This window comes from Pteropus alecto, unplaced genomic scaffold, assembly GCF_000325575.1.
Source record: "Pteropus alecto unplaced genomic scaffold, ASM32557v1 scaffold53, whole genome shotgun sequence".
NCBI lineage: Eukaryota > Metazoa > Chordata > Mammalia > Chiroptera > Pteropodidae > Pteropus > Pteropus alecto.
The window spans coordinates 1,561,842-1,575,020 of NW_006434366.1; the positions used below are offsets into that span (position 1 = coordinate 1,561,842).

The 13,179-nt window shown below is 56.9% G+C and overlaps 1 protein-coding gene across 1 annotated transcript in view; it reads right to left on the bottom strand.

Annotated features, from left to right (window-relative positions):
• CACNA2D2 (calcium voltage-gated channel auxiliary subunit alpha2delta 2) overlaps positions 1–8,460 on the bottom strand; it is a 149,047-nt gene extending 140,587 nt beyond the window's left edge. The window contains 1 exon segment of the mRNA XM_015587162.1: positions 8,228–8,460. Coding sequence (XP_015442648.1) covers positions 8,228–8,460 — 233 coding nt within the window.
• Positions 8,461–13,179: the final 4,719 nt, after the last annotated feature.

Genomic DNA, 13,179 nt, shown 5'->3' on the forward strand with positions numbered 1-13,179 from the left:
CCGCCCCGGCCCCGCCCTGCCCAGCCACCGCAGCCTGCTCTGCCGAGCCGAGCCGCCACGCTTGGCTTCCGGTACGTTATCCTTGTCATAACAATCAGAGCAGCCGAGAGGTATTGCTCTTAAACCCTCAACACACATTTTTATAACCTTTCTGTTTAATAAGAAAGAGACAGCTCCAATTAGCTGGGAATATTCTGCAGAAATGGGATTATTTTAAAAGCTCCGGCAATATTATAAAATAGCTTCACTAAGCGAACAGCTGTCGCTGGGCCCCGCCCGCCATGCGCACTGCGCCTCTGCACCCTCTCACGGTGGGGGGTGGGGCCCTCTCCCTCTCCCCCAGCCCCGTGGAGTCCCTGAGAACTCTACTCTGGCCAGCAGTCAGGGACCCCTTCCAGTAGCACAGTATAAACTGCGGGGTATGGGGCACGGTGCCCCTTGTCCTGGCCTGGAGGAGAGGGGCAGCTTGGACCTCTCCCTGTGGTTGGACGTGGCCTTGCTGGAGCCCTGCCTTTTCCAGGAAAGCCTATGTGGGCACCCCAACATTGTCTGTAAAGGGCCTCCAGCCCCGCCCCTCCAGCCCCGCATTGCCCCGTGACCCAGACATGTCCCCCACTGTGCCAAGACTCCCCACCACTGCTCAGGCCTTCCCAGCCTCTCCATTGCTTCAACAAAGGGGTCAGTGCTATGTTCCCCACAACTCCCCTATGAGTTTTTCTGGGTCTCTTCAGCTCCAGGCCCACGCCAGGGCCAGGTGATCATTGCACTTAAGTGCCCTCCTCCTCCTTTTTCTTGGGGCCAATTGCCAACACCTCCTTGGAGCCCCCTCCGCTCTCGCCCGCGCCCGCTGCGTTCCTCCTCTCCACGGGAATCTGTTTCTTCACTCGCCACAGCTGGCAACTCTATCAGCAACTGCGTCTAAGCCCCCAGAGCTAAGGGCATGGTCCTAGGGCTCCTGTCCTTTCTCTCTCTTCCATGTCTGCTGGTGGAGCTCTGTAGAAAGGGGTTCTCAGCTCCCACTTCCCGAAGCTTGGGGGCTGTGTCTTACCCATAGTGCCCACGCTGGCAGCCAGCTTCACCTGGTGGTAGCCTGATGCCACCTCTTCCCTGGAGCCAGCCCAGCCTCTGTGGGGAGAGCTGGGGACAGGTGCATTGAGGAGGCAGTGGGTCCTTTTTGGCTTGCTGGGCAGAGGATTCTGTCTTCCCGCCCCTCCGTCTGATTGCCCCTCAGCCCACAGTGGTGCCGGGTCCCGCTCAAGGTCCAGGGTGAACAGCAGACGATATTTCAACACCCTTCAAGGACCTCAGAGTCTGGCCCATGGAACCTGGGGGAATTGAGTCTGAGTAAGGGGAAACTCCAAGGCTATATTCCAAGACAGGATGGGAGGCAGGACCCAGGCTGTCTGACTCAGCTTTGGCGTTTGACCCCTGTGGGCTCTGGCACAGGCGATGATGGGATTTGAACCCTCAGCCCTGGTGTGCTGGCATTGAACAAGCCCACCGAGTTGCTCAGGTGGCCATAAGCAACTCCCTCCCCTCTCTGGGTGTCAGGAGACCAGTGAGCCCTGCTTCTGAGGACAGGACTCCTGGGGCTAATGGGGTGGTGGTGGATGGGACGTCGGGGCAAGCTGCCGGGCATGGTGGCAGAGCCAGGGCAAGGACTGGGCCAGTGGGGGCTCCTGGGGTCCCCAGATGCCCCACTCACTCTCCCTGCAAGTCCCCTCCAGGTCTGGCCAAAGATTGTGGAGTCTTAAGGTCCCCTCGAGGCTACTGGGAGCAGCAGCTCTGTGGCCAAAGGAATGGCTGAACAGTGTCCCCTGCAGCACTGTGGCCCCGGTCTCACCAGGCTCACGTCTCAGGGACGCTGCGTGGTGAATGGGAACAATTTCAGGGCATCCTTGGGAGGAGACCGCAGCCCAGGAACTGCTGCATGATGCAAATGCACCATGTGCTAAATGGGGAAAAATGAATTTTACACCCAGACAAAGTGACTTTTATCATGTTAACGACCATGCTTTGCTCATCATGTCTGCTGCAGTGAAATGGGGCCCATGGATGTTTCTCTTTTAGTTCTGCTTTTAAATGAAGGCATTTCCCCCGCCTCGGAGCAGACGAGCCAAGCCCCTCAGATTGGGATGACTGAAGTGCTGACTCAGCAACAAACAAAATGGAGGAATTTTTTAAATCTTCATCTATGTTTTCCATCAGAAACAGAGCTTAGACTGAGGATCTGGGGTGTGGCATGAGGAGCCTTGGCCCAGCTCACCCCCACGACGCCGTGTGGCCTGGGACCGACCTCACCCTTTCCTGACTTCCGTTTGCTCATGGGTACCAGGACAGAGGGCGGGCTGGAGCTAGGTCCTCCAGTCAGAGCTGCTCTGCCCTGGCCCTCTCCCAGGTAGCCACATCTAACGCCCCACGCCGAGTGTCTGGATCCAGAGCTGCCTTCTCCTCAGACTGGGACTCCCAGAGGGCAAGCCAGGCGGTGTCATCACTGAGTCCGTGGTGCCCCCAGCGGCCAGTACAAGGCCCTGCATGGAAGGGGCACAGATGTTTGCCGATGGAGTGTCCAAGAGAAGACTCCATTAGCCAAGTCCCCGAGAGTCCCCCCAGCCCTGCACCCTACGCATCTCCCTGACACATGGCAACTCCATATTGTGCTCATCAAGAGTCAGGAAAACACCATCTGATGCTTGTACAGCTGCCCAGCCTGGCACCCAGCTCCCCAGGAGGAGGCTGTGCTGCGCCCAGTGGGGGAGCGCTCAGCTAAGGCAAATGAAGAAGACTTGGGGCTGGTATGTGTGGGCAACCTCTGCCCCGATGCCATGCAGCGCTCTCTGGAAGGCTCGCCCCGGTCAGGCAGGCAGGGCATCTGATGAACGGACAATTAGCCAGCCCCAGTAGAGGTAATTAATCAACATCCAAGGCCTTCCATCCTGGTCCACTGTGATCGCTGCTATGCCTGTGCCCTGGTGGCAGTCGGCCTGGGCCAGGCTGACAGGAAGGAGCGAACTTGACTGCTATCAGCATCCCCATCACCAGCGCAGACACCAGCACCAACACCAACGCCACCTCTGGCAGCTCAGCCCTGCTGTCACCCTCACAGTAGCATCGACACCCAACCAGGGACTCACTGTCACCGTCCCCATCCACACTTACCCATCTTTACTCTTCTCAACTCAAGATGCTTTCACACTGTCCCCTCATTTGATTCGCCCCAATCCCAAAAGATACACAGGTGGCTCGCTGCTGGTGGGGAGACTGAGGCGTAGAGAGGGAAAGGGCCACGGTAGCTAAACCAGGGTGAAAACCTGGCCTCCCAGCATACAGCTGACCATCACTGCCACCCCTCCCCCCGGTGCCACCTGTCACAGGGCAGATCCTTCCTCCCCCACCAGTCAGCATGGGCTCAGTTAGGCTGCAATAACAACTCTAAAATCTTAGTGGCTTCAAATAATGAAGGTTTATTTCTTTTCGCTGCTACGTGTCCTTCAGAGGTCAGCCAAGGCTCTGTTTCATGTCATCTTCACACTGAGTCCAGGCTGACCAAACAACCCAAATCTGAAAAACTATCCTGGCAGAGCAAGTGAGGGCCCTGAAAGGTCTCACACCACCAATGAGGTGCTCTGGCCTGGAAGTGTTCCTTCTTCTGGCCACTCACTGGCCAGAGGCAGATATGCAGCCCCACTTGGCCACCAGGGGGTAGGAAGCCGGGCAATTCCCTCTTCTACTTGGAAGCAGGGAGAACAGGGGAATTTGGCCACTGCCAACAGTGGCGATGGGATTTCCCCTTCCTTCTCTCCCTGCCTCCATCTCCCAGACCCACGTACAACATTCTCCAGCCCCCTGCTCAGTAGGACTTCAAGGGTTGAGAGGGGGTCTCCCTTGGTCCCCCTGGGATCACAGGCTGGGCCTCCTGCTTCAGGAAAGGATGCTTCCAGGATGAGGCGGGGTGAGCCAGGAGGACCCGGGAGCCTGTCTTGTCTCTGTGCAGCCTTGTGGAAAGGGAGGGAGGGTCTGAACTGGGCTTCAGGCAGTGACTCCGGCCACAGGTGTGTGTGGGGGGGTAGGGGGGTTGGAATGGGAGCAGCTGAAGCAGAGACCAGCCAGTAGAGTCTTGTGAGGATTCAGAAAGGGAGAGGCTGTGCCACCTGAGGGTGGAAGCCTCAGTGAAGAGTCCAAAACCAAGGAGAATGATGAGTGAGGTGGCCAGAGAAGCCTCCAGTGGCTCTGGGTGACCAGTGGGCTGGCAGGTTCTGGGCTGCGAGCCTCATGGCCTTCACAGGCATTTATGGGGCACCATCTGGGCACCCCGGTTATACACAGATCCTCCAGCATGGCCTACAGCCTGGCCTCCCAGGGGAAATCTGAAACTAAAGACTAGGGGCAGGGGCTGCATGGGGATCTGGAATTCTGGGACTCAGACCCAGGGCTCTGGATTCCTAATTTAGCGCTCGTTTTGCTTAGCCATCATGAGCCAGGGCCAGAGGGGGGCAGCGAGGTGGCAGGATGGGGAGGGTCTGCATCCAGGCGAGGCCACATCTGATCCTCCTGGTGCTGGGGTGCCTGTGCCAGGGCAAATGTGACTATTCCCACATCATCCATCACTGGGCTACAGAACGCTGATCATGATCAATAAAACAAACAATTATCTTGTCATTACTGATTGCGAGCCTGAGGCAGGGACAGTAGCTGAGGGAAGCACTTGGGGTCCAGGGGAGCGTCTGATGAGGACAGCCCACACCTGGGGAATTGGCCCAGACTGGGGGTGCAGAGCATGAGGAGTGTGGAGGCTGCTAGGCAGGAATGGCCAGGAGTGGGGGCCGACCCAGAACTGCAAAGCAGGGGGACTGAGCTCTGTCTAAAGGAGGTAGGAGTGGGTCAGAGCCACCACCATCACTCTGGAAGCTGGGTCCCAGCTCCTGAGAGACTCCCAGTTTCTGGCCTGGGAGTGGAGGACCTGTGCCCCAAGCCCCAAGCCCCTCAGAGGGTGAGGCAGGGCCAAGGGCCACTGACTCAGCAGAGAGGAGCCAGGGCTGCACAGCCATGGCCACCTCAGTCCCCCAGTTCTGTTCCCTGTCCTATTCCTGGCCCCACAGAGGGGAAATCTCCCTCCATCAGAGGGAAGGGACGAAAGGAGAAGTGATTTATTATTCTATTCCATTATGCCCGTTTCCAGAGAAACTAATTATGGTGCATTGTTGTATTAGATACTTTCAGAAAGATTACATTTTCTTACTTTGGCCGATAAAAAAATTAAATCCATCAGTTTTCCTAAACACATTACAGTAAAGACAGACTTGCTCCTTGTAATTATTAATCAGTAGGATTTAATGCAAAACGTTTGACTTAAGCTCAATACAGTCACGAACAATGTCCCGGGATCGCATTTGGTATTGAAACAATTTTTCAATTTATTAAAAAGTCATTAAGGAGGTTGGGGTAGGAGATGTGGAGAGCTAGGATAAGCCACTGAGTCAGGGTTGTGGATCTGGGAGTGGTAGTAGGCAATGGGGTGGGGGCTATTCAGGTTGGAAGAGACCCCAGGTCTGTCTCACTCCTAGGCCCAGCTCTATCCAAGAGGGCTGCTCGAGGCGAACTGGGAACCTGGGGAGTCAGTCCCTGCAACCCTACTGTATGCCTTTCTGGCCGCCCAGAGTCAGCCCCTTCAGACTGCAAGCTCCATAGGACAGGACAGTGGCAGTAAAGAGTCCCTCTGGGAACAATTGGGCATCCTGAGCCCTGAGCCCACTTTCTAGTGTCCTGCACAGAGAGAAGGGGAGTCCACCTGACTCCCATGCCTGGCAGGGAGACAGGACGCTCGTGCCACCAGATGCCCTCAGAGCCCCCAGCTGGAGACATGCGGCTACTTGGAAGGACACCTGGTGTGGCCGGGTGCCTTGTTCCAGTTGCTGACCCTGCTCACTCAATCATTTAATTACTCCTCTGACACTTCCTACTCCCAGGAGGGATTTACAGGGGTTTAGAGGTTGGCAAGCTACCAGCCCAGCTTAGCCTGAGTCCCAGCTGGGGTGGGAGCTGAGGGGCAGCAAGAGGACCTGGACTCCAGTCATGGCTCAACCACATGCAAACTGTTGACCTTGGGCAAGTCAGTTAACCTTGCTGCATCTCGGTTTACAGTCCTGGAGGAAGGGGATGCTGCTGCGTGTCTCCTCACAGAGGGCTAGGGAGGTTACAAGATCCGTGTCTGTCCTTCCTGGTCTGGAACTGTCACCGCTCTGCCCCTCTGCCATCAAGGCAAAATCCTGGCTCCTCCCTCAGGGGCTACTTCACAGCCGCTCTGCCCCTCTGCCATCAAGGCAAAATCCAAAATCCTGGCTCCTCCCTCAGGGGCTACTTCACACTTGTTATTCCCTCTGTCTGGAATACCTCCCCACTTCCGGGGAACACCTCAGCTCTGAATGGGGCGGGTGTTTCCATGGTCCCTGGACTGCTTCCTCTCACCACGTAGTGCCCGGAGAGGTCCTCACCTGCTCCCATTAGGCATGAGCTCCAGAAGGCCAAGTCCTGTCCCTGAATTCCACAGCAGAGCTGAGACCTCATCCCCTCTCACCCTGACCCAGCCTGAACTGGGTGGGCCTCCTGCCTGCTCTTCCTGTCCCCCTTCTGAGGCTGTATTTGAAGGGCCTGGGACCCCAGAGCCAGAGGACCAGAAATGCTGGGCCTTATAGGCTCTTTTGATCAGTGTAGAAAAACCCCATCCAGCAGCAGGATCTCTCAGCTCTGTCCCCTACCCTGTCCCAGTGCCTGGCTCTAGATCTGCTGCCAAGGAGAGAGACAGCTCCTTGCTACTGACTGCTGGGTGGTCTTTGCCAGCTCTGCCTCTATGCGCCTCAGTTTTCCCCAAATGTATAATGTCCCCCACCCAACAGCAGCTGAACAGAGATGGAACTGGGAATCAAATATCTGAATGGAGGGGAGATTCCAGGATGGGAAGGAGGACCCGGGGACAGGGTCAGAGTTTAAACTCAGCATAATTGGGAGCAACTGATGGAGTGGGGGCTGGGCCTACCACACAGGGTTAGATTCCAGTCCAGTCACAGGCGACAAGGCCACAGAAAAGGACTGCTTGGCACTGGGTACTGGGCACATTCCCCCTCCCTGTGCCTCTCACCTGCCAGCAGGTGGAATTGAGCGTATTCCAGACATTCCATTTCCCTGGAATTTATGGAGGGATTTGTCTTCTCTCCTTGATCACTGGTGAGGGGAAGGAGAGGGCACATTTTGCTCCCTCCCCTCCAGAGGGTGAGGAACAGCAGCCTGGCCACACTCGAGCTTGGCAAATGCTGTCTGAATCCCACCTCAGCAAACCCTCCTTCCTATGAGGCCTCATCGGGGCCTGGGGGGGTACAGAGAGGGGATGGCAGCCATTTAAGCTGTCACCAGCTCCATCAGAGGATTTAAATCACTGACACAGTAACAGCGCCGTAGATTACAGTGCGGGAGCCACGCGGGCACAGCTCGGCAGGCAGAGGAGGGGTGGGAGGGAGGAGATATAGGCTGGCAGAGAGAGGCATCGCCCCAGCACCTCAGTTTGGGGGGCTCTCTGCAGTTGAGGCTGGCCTAGCAGAAAGCCCTTTAGCACCCTACCTGCTCCTCTACTCAGATCAGCCCCCCACAGAAGCCCCCACACCCCTGTGCTGTTGCAGCTGGTGGCCCATCCCTCGTGCCCTATAGATAATGGCTGAGGTCATGGCTCATGTCTCTCCCAGGCTCCCCGTGACCTTGCGCGCAGAGGCCTCACCACCATGGACACCCTTGTGAATGGGTGGTGGAGAGGGAGCTGGGGGGCACCTGGCAGGGAGCCTGCCTGCTCCCACTCACAGGCACCCAGCCATTGTCTCTGATTGCATGGTATTAGCCATAAATTACAGCCTTTGGGAGGCCGCATGTAAAAATAAAATAAAATAAGTGTCAAAAGACAGAGAAAATATTGATTCTTCAGGGAGAAGAAAGAATAGCTTGGTTAAGAGTTAAGAAGAAAGGATAGCTTGGTTAAAACTTTGGGAAGAAGGAGCATGTGGGAAGATGGTCATCAGGCCTGGAGAGCAGCCTGGGATGTGGCGGAGGTCGCAGGGAGACCACTATTCAGTCGGTCAACAAACATGCCGGTCCTAAGCTCCTGGCGTGTCCAGGCCAGTGTGCAAGTGACACAAATAAGACGGGACACTACTCACTAGGGAGACAATAGACCCATGAGACTCACCGAGAGGAACCCCAGGCACTGACTCTCAGGCGTTGGGGCAGCTGGACGCTGGTGAGGTTGTGGGAGCTCTCCGTGGTGCTGAGATCCATGGTGAGGTTGTGGGAGCTCTCCGTGGTGCTGAGACCCATGGTGAGGTTGTGGGAGCTCTCCGTGGTGCTGAGGTCCATGGTGAGGTTGTGGGAGCTCTCCGTGGTGCTGAGATCCACTCGCTGGGTGAGAGGGCTACAGCCCATCCTGCGCTCCCAGCCCAGGAAGAATCCCAGGCCTCTCCCACTCTGCCTGACTTTGGGGCCTGGAGGGAGGCTCACATAGAGCCCAGTTTGTTCATCCAGTTCCCAGTTCCCTTCCCATAAACAGTCCTCTTTATGTCCCTCCTTATCCTCTTCCTCTCCTCTCTTACTGAGAAAGACAGGGATATATCTCAAGCCTGCCTCAGCAAGGGCAGGAACTGTAGACAGTCAGAGCCCCTGACTGCCTGGTATATTGGCCATAATGATGTTCCCACAGCAGGCGGCATTTCTCATTGGGGTCTGATACAGATCCCAGACCTACAGCACCTTGAAGCCAAGTACTCAGTATGCCTGCACCCCTAGGCCTGTGGGGTTGGGCTGGGGTGGGGAGGATGCTCAGAGTATTGGATTGCCAGACCCAAGGGAACAGACAGGATCCCCTAGAAGGATCAGCTCATAAGGACTGGAGGGGCAGAAAGTGCCCCCTCCCACCCCACAGATTGCCTGAGCCTCCAGGGCCTCCCTCGAAGAGACCATGACAATTCTGAAGCCGCAGCTATTTTTCTAGAGGATCATGCGCTTCAGGTTGGGGGACCCATTTGTTTCTTCAATGAGTGAAATGCACTGAAGGGAATTCCACTGCCAGGAAGAGCCTCTGGGTCCTTCGCTCGCTCGCCACAGCTACGGAATGAGAAGGTTCTAGCAAGACTTCTTGCCGGACTCCTTTTGCTGTTATGCAGTGGGCTGCAGCAGGGGCATCTATAGAGTGTTTTCCATAAAAGACAGATGAACTTGCCACCACAAGTGCTGGACAGCTGGACAAAGCCTAAGCTGGCTCCTGCCAGAAGATGGAGGAGGGGTTCCCGGGGGTGAGACACCTTATCGCCAGGGCACCTGCCTGAACCTCTCCTTTCTTCCTCACCTGTCCTTAGCCTCACTCATCTAGCTGCTTCCACTTCCCAAGCCTACTGCCCAGTTCTATTTGACCTCAAAGTGTGGCAGGTGGGACGATGGAGCAGGTCGGCTGGATGGGCCCTGGCATGGCCTACACTCTAGCACCTGTTCCCCCATTAGCAAGAGGACCCAGGTGTGCTGTGGCCTGGGCCCTGCCTGGCATCACTTCCTTCAGTGCAGGTGCCCATCTGACACCAGGCATCTAGGATGCAGGATGCCTGCCTGAAGTGGGGAGGGGAGCAGCCTTTGGGCCAGGAACTCCCCTACTCACCTTCCTGCTCAGTAGCCTTGAGACTGGTCAAGTTTAATTCTCCATTGGCACTCAAGGCCAAAGCTTGGTCCAGACCCCTTCTTGCCACTTGGGTTCAGGTGCCCTGGATACCTACACTGGATCAACCCCAGGACTCAGGGAGTGTTCGGGGTGGGTGTCTCCTCAAGGGCCCCACAAGGACTGGGCCTAAAAGGCCCCTCCTCAGTGCCTCCTCCTCTGCATGTCCATCCTCTGGTGTCCTTGAGCCTGTCTTCCCCTCTCTGTAGCTCAGCCCTCAGGGCAGCCTTTCCCCTCATCCCTCCTTCCTCAGGCTCCCTCACCCCAGAGACCCTTCAAGTCCCCTCCTTTGAACCTCAGCCCTGCTCTGAACCCCTCCCCTGCCCAGCCCAAGGGCCAGGCTGGCTGATTTCACCTTGAAGCTCCCTTATCATAGTCTCTATCTCCTGCTTGTCCTTAGCTGGAGCAAAATTGTTTTCTTTGTGCCTGCCCGGAGCGGTGGGGCCAGAGTGGGTGCAGGGATGACAATGGGCTATGTTGGCTGGAAATTCAAGTCCTATGATCCAAGAGCCTCCTCTGCCTGCTCTTCCTGCCCCCAGGCCCTATCCTGATCCCCACCCCTGGACCCAGGCACAGGCCTGGCCTACCCCAATTTGCCGCTCACTCCCCCTCTCGCCCCAAACTGAGCTGACCTAGTAGACCCTCGGGAGGCTCCCTCCCCTGTGTAAACATGTTGCCCCCACCATGGGTGGGACCCATAGAAGCACATGTCTATATTCCTTTAGACCTCATTTTGCACATGTGCTTCCCTTTGAGCATGCACATGCTCCCCCCACAAAAACGTGTGCCCATGTAATTGTGCTTATGTCTGCCACAGAGCTCCAGAAGGTCAGAGTTCTCCACTCCCCTAACCCAGTCCACACCCCCGTTGTACAGATGGGAAAGCAGGGGCCCGGAGGGGTGAAATGGAAGTGGGTATCCTGGGTGGGAGGTGGGGCTGCAAAGTTCCGGGGAGGTGTTAGGGGACCAGCTGATTTCCCCGACTGCTTCAAAGACAGGCCTCTGTTCTGGGCCATCCACCTGAGCACATCCTCTCTCCAGCCTTTTTTCCTGCCCAGAGCAATCAAGAGCTCAGTGCTCTGACCTGGAGTGCTCCAGCCCCCCATGTCCCTCAACCCCTTCTCCCTTCTCTATCTCAAGGTCTCGCTCAGAAAAGTCATCTCAGGCCCCAGGGATGCCCTGGAGTCCCAGCTCCAGGATCCCGCTCTGTGACTTTAGGCTGATCCCTTCCCCTCTCTGAGTCTTCATTTCCTCAGCAAATGGGGATGATAACAGCTGATTTCACAACCTCACATGTTCTTGAGAGGCTGAAAGACTCACCTGGAAGGGACTTCCTGCAGGGAACAGGGTCCCGAACCCATATAATAGTAACAGCAACGACCATAATGAAGCTACTGCCCTTCTCGGTATCCCTGACCCGGCCTCACCCTTGAAGATCTTTTCTTCTCCACTGAACTTCTTGAAAGAGTTGCCTGCACCCCAGCTACCCCTTCCTCTCCACACACAGACTCCTACACACGAGTACCTATCCGTGGGAGCATGCCCCTCGCATCCACACTCGCACGGGTGTGCACACGCACTCACGCACAGACGATAAACAGAACATAATTCATTTGTAAAGGAGACTCTAGTCATGCCATCCATCTCAGGCTAAAATTCAATACTTCCCGGAGCGGCCAGCCGGGCCTTGATGAATGGAGAGGACAGAGGCTCTGTCCCATGTGCCCACTCTCTGGAACAATGGAATGCCAGCCACGGGGGAGGGGGGAAGGGGGAGGGGAGGCGAGGCAGTGTCCCGGACACCCAGAGAGGTGGGTTCTAACAGTCCAGTAGCCCAGGGGGCCAGAGCAAGAGTTACTCTGTCTTCAGCGGTTCATCTGTAGCCTCCCAGGCTTCTAACAGTTCCTTTCTGACGCTATTCTTTTTCTGGGTCTTTTGGGACCAGTGCAGCCGGACCAGGGTGCCAGCCCCCACTTCAATTCCACTCCTCCATCCCAGCCTCTCCTTCTTCCTCAACCACCCCGTCTGAAACAAAGTTCCCCTTAGAGCCTGTGGCACTTCCCAAGTACCTCTGGCCTTTGCATAAACTCTTCTCCGCCCCAGCTCACCACACCTTCCCTTCTTAACCTGGGGAACGCCTCCAGGGAGTCAAGGCTAGTTCAAACTCCCTTCCTCCAGGAGGCCAGCCCTGACCCTCTAGGGCACAGCCAACTCCCAGGCAGTAAGATGGCTGGAGCCATGAGAAGGGACATCCAAGAGAGGCTAGAGGATCTGCCTGGCCCCACCACGCAGGCCCCCACGGGCCAGGGAGGAGGCTCAGGTGCAAGCCAGGCAATGGGGATCTACGGAAGGGATTAAGGGGGAGCAGCATAGCCAACTCTAGGTGCCTGGGCGTGGCGTTAAAAGAACCCTGAACCTTTCGGAACCCTGAATCTGGGAAGCGCGTGACCGGCTGTCAGGGCGCGGGCCCCCATGAGCGCCCGCGCTGGGCGCGCTCGGGGAGCACGCCTCCTCTCTCCTCCTCTCGGAAGTTTATGGCCCGCGATGCTTCCTCCGCAATGGCCTGTGCTGTTTACGAACCCCTCTCCGGCTTGGAAATAGACTGTCTTTCCTGAACGATTTTCTCTTTTCCCATTTACTAAACATTGATTTCCCCCCTCCTGCGCCTCTAATAGAGCAGAAACCAATACGTCTTTGTTTGCTTTTCTCCCGCGTTCCGGACGCAGGCGGCTGAGGGCGCCGGAGGCAGCAGCAGGGCCTGCGGCTGCTCGGCGCATGTGCGTCTGTCCTGGTGGCCTTGCCCTGGGCTGGGGCGGTGGCCCGGGCCGCCCGGGCCAAGGCTGGTCCTTGCCCGCTGAATACGAACGTCTGGGACAACGAGAAGGAGTGGCGGCGCACGTTGGGCCAACAGAGCCTGCCTAGGAGGCTGAGTCGTCTGGGGCTGCTGCCAGGGCTGGCGTGTGGGTGAGGGGTACCAGGAAGGCCACCTGTTCCGTTGCCTCCCAACTGTTCTCTGCCTGCAATTCCATTAGCGGTCCCTCACCTCCTCCAGAGCCTTTGAAGTCCAGGTGCTTCTAGGTGAGGGCCCATTAGCGCCTGGGGCTGCAACCGGTAGTGGCTAAGTGGGGCTGGGACATTCTTCCTTTTTTCCTTCATGTACTCAGTCACCAAAGGTGTCAGAACATCTGCTGCGTGGAGCCAGGCCCTGTGCTGGGGCTTGGCATGGAGGAGGGTGAGTGACAGGTAAGGACCCTGATCCAGGGGCTCTAACTACAGACACCCCCCCTCCTCCATACTGCCTTTTCCCCAGAAGGGGCTGGGGTGGAGCTACTTCTCAGACTGGAGAGGCCCATCCTTGCCAGGGAGCAGCTCTGGCAGGACTGGGAGGAGCCTCTGATTCCCAGGGAACAGGGGGTTGTGTGGCAAGGGGTGGTCTCTGA